The sequence below is a fragment of the Podarcis tiliguerta genome (assembly GCF_965153285.1).
Source record: "Podarcis tiliguerta genome assembly, chromosome: 16".
NCBI lineage: Eukaryota > Metazoa > Chordata > Lepidosauria > Squamata > Lacertidae > Podarcis > Podarcis tiliguerta.
The window spans coordinates 36,461,088-36,473,331 of NC_139549.1; the positions used below are offsets into that span (position 1 = coordinate 36,461,088).

The following is a 12,244-nucleotide window of genomic DNA, read 5'->3' on the forward strand; positions in this document are numbered from 1 at the left end:
ACAAACATGCTTATGATGAGAAATGAGCACCAAATGCTTATAGGTTTTCACAAGGACTTAAAAATAGTGAATGGATGTGGAATTGTGCATAACTAAAAAGGAGAAAGTGAGAAAATCAAAATCGACAGGTTACCCATTCATAATCTGGAGGACAGCGGGTCTCTCATATCTATGTCTATATCTATCTAACTGCAGTGGTGCCTCGGTTTTTGAACGTAAACTGTTCCGGAAGACTGTTTGAGTTCTGAAACATTCGAAAATCAAGGTGCAAAAGGTGGCCTGCAAATTTAATAGAGAAAATTAACATATACACTCAGCGGAAGTCATTCAACTTCCAAGGCATGTTTGAAAATGGAAACATTTACTTCTGGGTTTACGGCGCTCGAGTTCAACGGAGATGTCTGAAAACCGAGGTACCATTGTATTGTTGTTGTTGTTGTTTAGTCGTTTAGTTGTGTCCGACTCTTTGTGACCCCATGGACCAGAGCACACCAGGAACTTCTGCCTTCCACCGCCTCCCGCAGTTTGGTCAAACTCATGCTGGTAGCTTTGAGAACACTATCCAACCATCTCGTCCTCTGTCCTTCCCTTCTTGTGCCCTCCATCTTTCCCAACATCAGGGTCTTTTTCAGGGAGTCTTCTCTTCTCATGAGGTGGCCAACGTATTGGAGCCTCAGCTTCAGGATCTGTCCTTCCAGTGAGCACTCAGGGCTGATTTCCTTCAGAATGGAGTGGTTTGATCTTCTTGCAGTCCATGGGCCTCTCAAGAGTCTCCTTCAGCACCATAATTCAAAAGCATCAATTCTTCGGCGATCAGCCTTCTTTATGGTCCAGCTTTCACTTCCATATATATTGTATGCCTATAACTATATCTATATGAATAATAATAATTCAAATAAAGATATATGGTTACCAGTTTGCTTCTAGGTTCCAAGACTCTCTGGTGCCCTATGTGGCTTTGGCCCAGCATGCAACCAGATCACCTCTCTCCATCCCAGTGCACCTGTCTCTTAGCTCAGCTGGAAGATGCAATTAGCCCAGAAAGGCTGTCTTCATCCTTTAGCATACTATAGACGGTGTGTTCAGCGGAAGGACTATTCTCCCTTCCATGAATGTATAGTTCTAATTACAGCTTGAGTTTTCACCCGACAAGTGCTGTCTCTACTGCATATTTACGTCCCTCCAGAAAAAAGTGGAATTTGCTTTTAAAACTCCACTAGATGGTCATCATTTTTCGCCCACACCGTTGGTGTTGGGTTTTTTTCTTCTTCCCTGAGTGCTGCTGATTAGCACTTCCACAGTAGCAAATCATGTCAGCAGCCTTCAGCGTTCCCTGTTGGGGAATAACAGGGGAAATGGCTCATTAAGAGAGAGACTAGCATAACATGGGAAATAAGACCTGCAAAGAGACTCACTGGAATAGCTTTCAGAAGCATTTGCCTTCTATGGGAGATTGCTGGTCTTCTTTGCTAGGTGGCAATGCTTTATTTCAAGGGTTGGTTTTTTAAAAAAGAGAATAAATGGAGAATCAGTTGTTCCAACCAACAAATAAATCTCTAGGGTGTGGGACTTGTAGCCTTCTGGGTCATTGGACTCTACTTCCCATCAGCTAAGCAAACATCACCAAGGGTCAAGGATGTTGGGGGTTGTAGTGAAGCCCATGTATATGGGGTTGAGTTGTTTTATGTAAGGCTGTGCCAATATATTCTCCCTTTTGCTATCTGACCATTAATGCAGGTTCGGAAAGAAATTAGCCTTGGAAATAAAGGTGGGGAAAACAAAACAAAACAAAATAATAATATATAGAATTGTGGAGTGAATCATTTGCCCTGTGTGGGGCTCAAACCCAAGACCCCGAGAGTCTCATGCTCTACTGACTGAGCTATTTCCCCAAATTAATAATAAATACTTGGGGGAGATATCTGAGATTTATTGAATTTGTACATCACTGTGGTGTAAGCCACTGAGCCTTGGGCATGCCAATTGGAAGGTTGGTAGTTCAAACTCCTGTGACAGAGAGAGCTCCTGTTGTTCAGTCCTAGCTCCTGCCAACCTAGCAGTTCAAAAGCCATCAAAGTGCAAGTAGATAAATAGGTACCACTCTGGTGGGAAGGTAAACGGTGTTTCCGGGCGCTGCTTTGGTGTCAGTGTTCCGTTGCGCCAAAAGCAGCTTAGTCATGCTGGCTACATGACCCGGAAAAACCGTCTGCGGACAAACGCCGGCTCCCTTGGCCAGTAAAGTGAGATGAGCACCACAACCCCAGAGTCGTTCGCAAATGGACTTAACTGTCAGGGGTCCTTTACCTTTTACCCACCAAGAAATACCCAAAGTGATCTACAGTCAAGCAACAGCACAATAATAAAATCCACATAAATATTATTAAAAACGGATTCAACAGTACAATCCTATCATTGGCCTATTCTCTCCTCGCTACCTGTCAGAGCTCCCTCAGTAGCGGCATCCAAGGAAAGGTCTTCAGAGATGATCTCAGGGCCTAGGCAGGTTCATGTGGGGAAAGGTGGACATGGGCATGGCTTCCTGTCACAGTTAACAAGTCTTGCAGCAGTGTGCTTCAGTAGTTGTCATTTCCAAACCATCTTCAAAGGCAGCCCCATGTACAATGCATTGCAGTAGTCTAACCTGAAGGTTAGCAGAATATGGATAACTGAAGCTAGGCCATCCCAAGCCAGTAGGGTTGTAGTGGTTCTTTCCCGCTCTCCCTCTATTGTTCCTTTACATCAACTTTGACTGCAATTCACGTTATCCCAGGCAACCGGCTAGGGCTTATGGGAGCTGGAGCCCCACAACATCTGAAGACCACTATGTTGGTTATCCCTGCTTTAAAAAATCTTCCTGTCGTGTTCCGTGGCCACCCAGGTTTCCTGAAGGAAGCCTTAGGGAGTAACTCGAAGCACAAGAGAGGACTAGGCCTATGTTCCCACTGTGAAAGGAGCTGTGGATCCAGAATTGGCCTCCACAGTTCACTGTTAAAACCATGTTTATGGAAGACAATCTTACTCGGCTACGAGTGGTCATAGAAGAAGGAGAAGGAGGAGGAGGCCTATGAAGTCTCTGAGTCTGGTGTAATGTATTTGTATTAAAGTGGTACCTCGGGTTAAGAACTTAATTCATTCTGGAGGTCCGTTCTTAACCTGAAACTGTTCTTAACCTGAGATAACCTGAGCTAATGGGGCCTCCGCACAATTTCTGTTCTCATCCTGAAGCAAAGTTCTGAAGCTAACTATTTCTGGGTTAGCGGAGTCTGTAACCTGAAGCGTCTGTAACCCGAGGTACCGCTGTATTATCTCCAGGGCTTTTTTTTCCAGCCGGACCTCTTCGGAATAGCATTCCAGCACCTCTCAGTTGGGCCCCGGAAGCATGGGGAGAGACTTGGCTAGCTTCAGCAAAGCCCTGCTGTGCCTCTGGAGCCTGAAGGAGACATCCTCTATGGGCTCCAGAGAGGGTCTCATGAGCTGGAGGTGCAGCGAGGCTTTGCTGAGGCTCTTCAGCCACCCAGCTAACAGCTGACATGAGGGAAAGATGCACCTTGGCTGAGCAAGCCCCCATGCTGCTCTGGAGAGGCGCAGGGGAGGGGGGCTTGTTAGGCTGCTCAGTTGAGGTGAGGAAGGCTCCCTTTGGCTCAGCTGAGCAGCCTCAACAAACCTCTGGCTGGCCCACAAAGGATCTCTAGGGTGGGTGTTCTGACGGAGGTGTGTTCCCGCACCTTTTCCTCTAGAAAAAACAGATTATCACTTTTTTTATTAAAAATATGAAGTTTTTTTTTTTTAAAAAAAACTCGTTTAGAAAGCGAAGAGTAAGAAAAGGCAGAATTATGTACAAATAGTTCAGAAAGTTTGGGAAACAGCGTCACAAATCAAAGAAGAGATTATCATTGCTAATTTAGTCAGTTCCTTTTACATAATTCATATATTAATTTTCTCTCTCCCCTTCTCCCCGCCCCCCCCCCCCAGATCCCGTCTACTGTTTCTGCACTCCACCTTGGAAATATTTGCATGCTGTTTTTTCGGCTGTAATTGCAATCCACCATAGCCTCATTAGCTATTCCTCCTCGCTTGATTGTTTTAAGGACCCCAGTGCCTTCCAAATTAAATTACCAGCCCTGCTGAAGGTCAGGGAGCCACTTCACCTAAACTGCTGGAGGAAGCGAAAGACCCAACACCCTCTTTGATTAAGTATTTTGGCACCAGTTCTGTGTTGTGGATTTTCTTTGGGGGGGGGCGACTTTTGCTCTCTGCTCTACTGTAGAGAGGAGGTGAGGCCTTGATACTAGGATAGCATTCCTCTCTTGTGCAGGGGCCCCAGATGTTGGCCCCCAGTTCTGTATGTGAGAGATATGATGCATTGTCTTCTCTTATGAAGAATGGCTCTCCCATGCAGCTTGCCTGGTCAGGAGCATCCCAGACCCTGAAATTTCAGGCCCTGGTGATGTCTTGGGATGGACCCCAGTGATATCAGTTAAGCATGACTCATTGTTATGTACTGAGCTGAATCCTAGAACAATAGGATCCAGAATGCAGCAGTCTGATTGGTCCGCAGGTGCCACCCAATCCAGCTCCAGGTCGAAGTGAATCAGCAACCTGATTGGCCTGCAGGAGCAGCCAATCAGGCTCCTGGATGAAGTGAATCGGCAACCTGATTGGCCTGCAGGAGCAGCCCGGAATTAGCCAATCACGCAGGGCCCATTGTGTAAATAATGTATATATAGCTAGACATTTTGGCGAAAGATTAATTCATTGCTACTATGAGCAGAATAAAGAGCATGAAATTCACACTCGACTCTGAATATATTTCACTCATTAAGCATTATCAAAGGAGAAGAGGAGACTTCAGCTGCAGAACACCAATTGTGCCCAGCCTAGCCCCCACAAAGCCCCCTTTTGCTGAACCCAGAGAAGCCAGCAGCACAACAACCCACACAGCAGGCTGCAATTGCAGACTGTCAAAGTGTCCCTATTTTCCAGGGACAGTCCCAGATTTATAGAAGCCATCCTGGTTTCTAATTTGATCCTGGATGTCCCACTTTTCCTTAGGCTGTCCCCATTTTCATCAGAGAAATGTTGGAGGGTATGGAGTTCTAAGACCCGCGAGCCAAGGAGATACAACCTTTAGAAGATATCTGAGGGCAGCCCTGTATAGGGAAGTTTTAAAATGTTTTATTTTGTTTTTATAGATGTTGGAAGCTGCTCAGAGTGGCTGGGGCAACCCAGTCAGATGGGTGGGTTATAAATTGTTGTTGTTGTTGTTGTTGTTGTTGAATAGGGCACCCCTATTTTCACTGGAGAAATGTTGGAGGGTATGGAATCAAAGGAAAGTTCAGCACAGCCCCTGGGAAGAAAAAAGCAAAGGTCCACAGCAAGAATAACTCTAATCCAGTGCCTCTTGCTTTTTCCCGCTGCACTGCATCTATTTATTGGGGAGAGCTGCTGCTCAGTGCTTAGGGCATCTGCTTTGCCTTCAGAAGGTCTCATGTACAGTCATCTATTTGGGGGGCAGAGGTTCAGCCACCTCTTGAGAGATCATTCCCCAAACCTGGCCTAAGAGTTCCCGAAGTGGGGGTGACAGTCTTTGTTGATGTTTCGATGCCAGGTGCCATCTTGAATAAAGATGGCAAACCAAAATATGACTTGGGATTGAATTCACCCAATTTTTGGTATGATAGGTGCACACTCGCAAATTACACTCTCCATTTAAAAATCACATTTTAATATCTGTGCAGCACCAGGTTCCCCCTGCTAGTGTTTAATAGTTCTGAGTAAGCACTTGGATGGGGTTGACGAGTGACCACAGACAAGAAAATCTTCCTGGGCACCCATGAAATACATCTGCGTTCTGAGAGTTGCATTCTCACCACCCCACTGCCTTGTGCTGGTATTCCAGAAAGTTTCTCTCGCTCTTTTTATCCATAGTCTGAAGTCTTAGTGCTGTTTTTCATGGGTGAACGGGTGTGTATGTGCGGTTTGCAAAGACTGTATCAGTGAGTTGGGTCTTACCGCAGTCTTTCAGAGCTTTTAATTATGCAAGCCTTTAAAACAACCATAAACAGAGCGCAAAGCGATGTCAAAGGCACTGCTGGTGGCACGGAATGAGGGAAGAAAGCGTTGTGAACTTTCAAAGGCCTCCCTCTCTCCTTCCTTGAAATTCGTGCAGATCAATATTTCCCAAAATTCTGACCAAAGGGCCCATTTTTGTTATGAGTGTCTCAGAGTGGTTGAACACTATCATCCTATGTTCAATACTGTTTGCTCCTGCAGACATTTCAGAGAGTGCGTGTCCCATAGTTTCCTGCTGAAACGCTGTAACTTTGCACACCAAATGCTCTGAACCAGCAGGCCAGGATATGTATAAAGGAATATAGGACATACTGTCCTGTCCCCCCCCCCCCCCCGCTATATGAGCATGCCCACAAGGTGAGCTCCTCGTTGTATTTTCAAACATGGAAAGAGACTTGCTGGGTGGGAATACAGGGCAGCAACTTATTGTGATAGCACCCTAGTTGTAGCATAGTTTCCCAAAGGAGGTGCAAAGAGCTCCATCTTAGTGTGGATGTTGAAAACATCCTATTTCCACCTGGCTGTTAATATATTCTGGATCTTTTTTATTTTAAGGTTTTAGTTTTAATTCTTGTTACCTGCAAATCTGAAAATGAGATGGACCCTTCTGCCTTCGCGCCCCTCCTCCCACTCCAATGCACACCACACTACTTGGAAAAAGGGTGGGCGGGGTGCAAGAACAATGCAATTATTTAAAAGAATAATAGAAAAAAAAGGAACACAACTTGTGGGCCCAAATTTGAAGAATTATCTTTGCAATTGAAACTGTTGGTGTTTGGCAAGTGATGAAATGCTCAATTTGGAGTTTCCACGGGGTACTGGGTTAACTCATTAGCTTGCTTGATTAACGTGCCATCCACAATTGTGCACAACCTTGTCCTTGTTCCACCTCTCTTGCATTAAAAAAAGGAAAGCAAGCAGTAGGCTGCTGCAACTAGTGTTTGAAACTAGAAGTGGGAAGTGTATCAAACATTTCGGTGTGGTGTACTTCCAGATTCTGGGCACGCCATTCCCTATCCACCTTTGTTCCCTCTTCCTACTCCCTTAATAGCCAGCATTATGTTCCTACTCATACTCAGTTCTCATTGAGCTATCTTGGGGTTTCCCCATGTTTGGTTCCCCCACTCCACTCGCTTCTGTCAGTATTGGGATTTCTCCAATGGCAGCTGATGTCCATAGGCAGGAGGCAAGGAGACCACTAGTAGGTGCAGCCAGAGCCAATGGCATCGGTCTCAGCTCTGTCCTCATCTCCCTCTTTTCTGTGTTCTGCAAGGGTGACACTTAAGACAAAGAAGGGGGAAGTGGTAGGCTGTGCCATCTCCTAGAATGGCTGTAAGTCAGGGATAGGTGAAAGGCTGGCTGAGGTTTAGCAGGGAAGTGCCTCATTTGCCCAAATGGGCCAGCATCCAGTGGGTTTCTCTGGGCCTGCGCACTGGTGGAGGTAGGTGGGTGCAGGAGGGAAACCACTCCAGGTGTCATCCCTGAGCGAGGGTGATATTCAGTGCTCTGCCCGCCCGTGACTCAGACTCCCACACCTACCACGAGGGGAGCTGCTGCGCCACTTTGCTGGTTCCTTCCTCTCCCCTTCCTGCTTCCCATCCTCTCGCCTGCCTGCCTGCCTCCTCCAGCCAGGAGCGTGGCACAGCAGCTCCCCCCTTCCCCTGATGGCTGGCAGTAGGCGCAGGAGTCACAGGCGGGTGGTGCACCATTGCCCTGTGCTCCCGGCTGGAGGAGGCAGGCGAGCGGGAAGGGGAGAGGAAGGAAGCAGGATCAGTGGGTGCGCACGTCGCTATCCCGTGCCTGGGAGGGCACCTTCCGCGCCCCTCAGGAGCGTGCACCCGTGACCTTCAGGAACGCGCCCGCCCTGGGCAACACGGGCATATGCTCCACCACTGGGCCTGCTAATCCCTCCCTGTTGCACATGGATGGTGCAGCTTTGGCTACATAACCCCTGATAATTGCAGCCTTGAGCATCAGAAATAGAGTGAATTGAATATTGGGGAGTAGCTCACAGTCCTTTGAATGTGCTTGATTTTAGATAGGCACTGGTTTTCTCAGTTTTGTTCGGGTTTTATTTTTCTTGTTTCATATGTTTTATCTGCCTCAGTTGCCGCTATTTCCCAAAATCCAGCTTAATTTGGAGACTTTCCAAAATGAATGTGGGAACTGGTGCATGTTCAAGGTTGCTGCTGTGTTTGACTGATGTGCAGAACTGCCCCTGCACATGGGTCAAAACACAAGGCGAAAAGGTGTTCCGCTCTCCAATGGGGTTGTCAGTGCGCACTTGTATTTTTGCAATGTGGGGGGTGGGGAAAGGCAGATGAGGTCTAAGGAAGGGATTGCCAACATGGTACCCTTCAACTCCCATGCAAGACCATGGAATGATTTGGGGGATACTCCAGAGGTTCAACAGACCCTTTGCATGGAGATGGTGCGCTGTTCCTGCGTCTGCCACCAACATAGGTGCACAGGCCCCACTCTGAGAGGCCATCCCCACATGCATGAGTGGTGGAGGCAGGACTAGTTTGCCAGCTCTTTAGATAGGACCAGATGAAGGCCTCTGAAGGATTGGCCATGACCCTGGAGTCAGATTCCTCCTCTTCAGGGGAGGAGGGTGAGGACACTGAAGCAAAAGAGGAAAGGCATGTAAGGGCAGCCTCAGAAATGCTCTTAGAAGAGCCTGTAGGGCCAGTCTCCCCGCACCTTGGCCTGAAGGTCTTGCACTGCCTTCCTCTGATTCAAGGGACTCCATGCAGAAGACCTGAGACGGTCCTGCTCAGCTGCAGTAGGAGAGTACTGGAGAAGGCTGGACCATTTAAGTAGAGCATTGTATTACAGCACCAGGTCCTCCCTGCTAGCGTTTAATAGTTCTGAGTAAGCACTTGAATGGGGTTGGTGAGTGACCACAGACAAGAAAACCTTCCTGGGCATCCATGAAATATGTTGGCATTCTGAGAGTTGCATTCTCACCCCCCACCCCACTGCTTTGTGCTGGTATTCCGGAAGGTTTCTCTCACTCTTTTGATCCATAGTCTGAAGTCTTACAGTTAGGCTGTACTTGCCACCACCTCTACTACTGTATAAGAGTTCATTTTCAGCTTGTTACTTGCTGGATAAGCTTCAGAGCTCTGTACATCAATCCAGCCTAAACCTTGTCCCACCTTGCCTTTTTTTATGCCCTGGTTGGGCCTTTCCGTGATGCATTACACAGCAGCACAGGATCATCCTGAACTGAGACCACGTTCCTGCTTACATTTGTGAACAAAAGGGAACCTTTTCCACAGGGAAACGTTTTTATCTCCACATTCCACCACCTACTGTCTGAAATGTAACATTCCACTTTTGCCATTTCACCTGTGTGCAATGTGATCACATCAAGCTGTTCTATTCCAGATGGTACCAGAATGAAGGGGGAAGGGGTGGGTGGGCAGGCAACAGCTCCATACCCCTTATCAGATCAGCATAAAATGTAGTGGCGGCGGGTTTAAAAGGGGATTAGACTGGTCCCTGTTGGACAATTGACCTGCCAGTGGCTTTTAGCTTTGATAATCCATATTCACAGGTGGTATATCTCTGGTACACTTCTTAGCTGCTGGTGTGGGACAATCTGCAGAAGAGGGCTATTGCTTTCATGCCCTGCTTGGGGGCTTCCTGGAGGCCTCTGACTGGCAATTGTGGGAAATGGGATGTTGAAGCAGATAGACCTTTTGTTCTGATGCCACAGGGCTTTTATGGTGTCTTTTTTTCTGGCCCTTGGAATATTTCCCCTCGATATTAGCTTTCAGGCTTCTAAACTCTCCTTTCCTTTTACCAGTGACGGAAAGCCGGGGGATCCTGGAGAGCATCCAGAGGTTCTCCTTGCTGCCGACATATCTGCCTGTGAGTTACCACATCCACAATGCAGATGTTTCCTTCTTTCTGAAAGAAGCAAACCAGGATATCATGAGGAACTCTAGCCTTCAGTCTCGAGTGGAGTCCTTCCTAGTCTATAAATCCAAGAGGCCTCCCATCCTGAATGCAACGTATGGGCCTTTTTCCATTGAGCAGGTGGTTCCCCAGGACCTATTGTCACCTTCAAATCCATTCGGAGCGACTGCCCCCAAGTTCTCTTTCAACTGGAAGTTGAAGGCATACATCATGAACAACAAAGTCTACCTAAGCCACCCCAAAGTCCAGGTCCTGTTCTATATAGTCGGGAGGGACTGGGATGACTACAGCGTCACTGAAAAGCTGCCATGCTTAAGGGTCTTCGCTTTTCGAGAGACGAGGGAAGTCCGGGGGAGCTGTCGGCTGAAAGGAGATCTGGGGTTGTGTGTGGCTGAGTTGGAACTTCTCCCTAGCTGGTTCAACCCACCGACGGTAGTTGCTGGCCGTAAGAAGCTGCTGAATCAGTCGGAAGGGAGCCCAGTGGAACTTTATTATGCTATCCAACCAGGGGACGAGAAAGGGGATTGCGCTAAGGAGGATCTAAGGAAGAACAACGGGATCAGACCTGGGCGCAATGATATTGATGAATCGGGGCCACCCTTGCAGCGAATTGGGAGTGTTTTCCTCTACCAGACACGAGGCAGCCCTTCCTTAAGCGAAATGTGGCTGGATAGCAACATTGCTATACAGTATATACCAAAGACTGTCAAGCAAGGTGATGTTTTGACCTTTGTGGTGTCTATTGCTAAAAATTCGACAGAGGACCAGTTCACCTTGAGGTAAGAGCAATCGGTTCTGTATATGTAACTCAGATCAGTTTGTTCTCCCATGTGAATATTATTAACTCTTCCTTAGATGCTCTGCTTCTTCCTTTTGCTTTAACACCCACCAAATCTCTTGATTCCTGAATCTTACCCATTTTGATGATGCTTTGCTTCAATGTTTACATTTGATAGCAGCATTTAATGTGCGAGGCTGTTTGATAGCTGATGCGCCGTAGCCTTTTAGAAGGTGATGGTATAGCAGAATTGGCGGCATTTGAAGGTTGGCAGGCAGTAGTAATTTAGTTTTTGTCTATATTTGATTGACGTTGTGCACTGGCATTATTTGATGGCTGACATACAGTTGTATTTAAGGAAATGGTCATTTTCAAAGTCCCAGTTTCAGTTCTTATATTCGGATTTGGTTGCCAGCCAAGCTTGAACGATTTGTTGCTTGCCTAGCAAGAGAGAGAGAAGATTCTGAAGTTTGGGAAAGGTGAAAGGTGTCCCCTTTTCTTCCTTCCCTCCTGAAACCTCCCTACAGAGATGCAGGGAAGGGTTTTTAAAAAATTATTGTTTGTTTTCTATATCTACTTATACAACATCTACACATAAAAGATCACATATAGATTGTTGCAATAAAAACAACACAACACTTATCAATTAGCAATTGCTAAAAACTGGAAAAAAGAAACTGTGCCAACAAAAAAGGAATAGCAAGACAAACTGTTAAGAGTATATTAAACTGGCTAGATTAACAGAGGCAATTAGAGATCACACTTGACAAGAGTTTCAAAAAGCATGGGGAAAATGCGGAGTATACTTCACAAAACTGTGTCCTAAAATACATACCTGGACTTGTTTCAATTAATGTCTGCAGGAGACTTAGTGGATTTTTAAGTTATCATTAGAAAAATCTTCATAATTATTCATAAAGGAAACAGTTTCTAAGAAGTAAATAAGGAGGCAGATACAGGATAAAGGAAGTCTTTTATTTGGTTGTTTGTATTGTTGTATTTTATGCTTATTGTATGTTATATTCATGTTTAATGCGGGTGGATTTGTGTTTTGGGGTGGGGGTGGGGTTTATGTTATGCTGTAAATAAAATTCCAATAAAAACTAAAATAAAAAATAAAAACAACACAACACCTGCCCTTTCCTTAAAAGTAAAGGTAAAGGTACCCCTGCCCGTACGGGCCAGTCTTGACAGACTCTAGGGTTGTGCACCCATCTCACTTAAGAGGCCGGGGGCCAGAGCTGTCCAGAGACACTTCTGGGTCACGTGGCCAGCGTGACAAAGCCACATCTGGCGAGCCAGAACCAGTGCCGCACACAGAAACGCTGTTTACCTTCCTGCCAGTAAGCAGTCCCTATTTATCTACTTGCATCTGGAGGTGCTTTCGAACTGCTATGTTGGCAGGCGCCGGGACCGAGCAATGGGAGCGCACCCTGCCGCGGGGATTCGAACCGCTGACCTTCTGAT

The 12,244-nt window shown here is 46.5% G+C and overlaps 1 protein-coding gene across 2 annotated transcripts in view; it reads left to right on the forward strand.

Annotated features, from left to right (window-relative positions):
* Window positions 1–12,244, forward strand: part of LOC310666794 (transmembrane protein 132D-like) — a 453,449-nt gene that overhangs the window by 101,267 nt on the left and 339,938 nt on the right. For both annotated transcript variants that reach the window (XM_083418173.1, XM_083418174.1), the window contains exon 2: window positions 9,887–10,778. In XM_083418173.1, coding sequence (XP_083274299.1) covers window positions 9,887–10,778 — 892 coding nt within the window. The remainder of the gene's footprint in view (window positions 1–9,886; window positions 10,779–12,244) is intronic.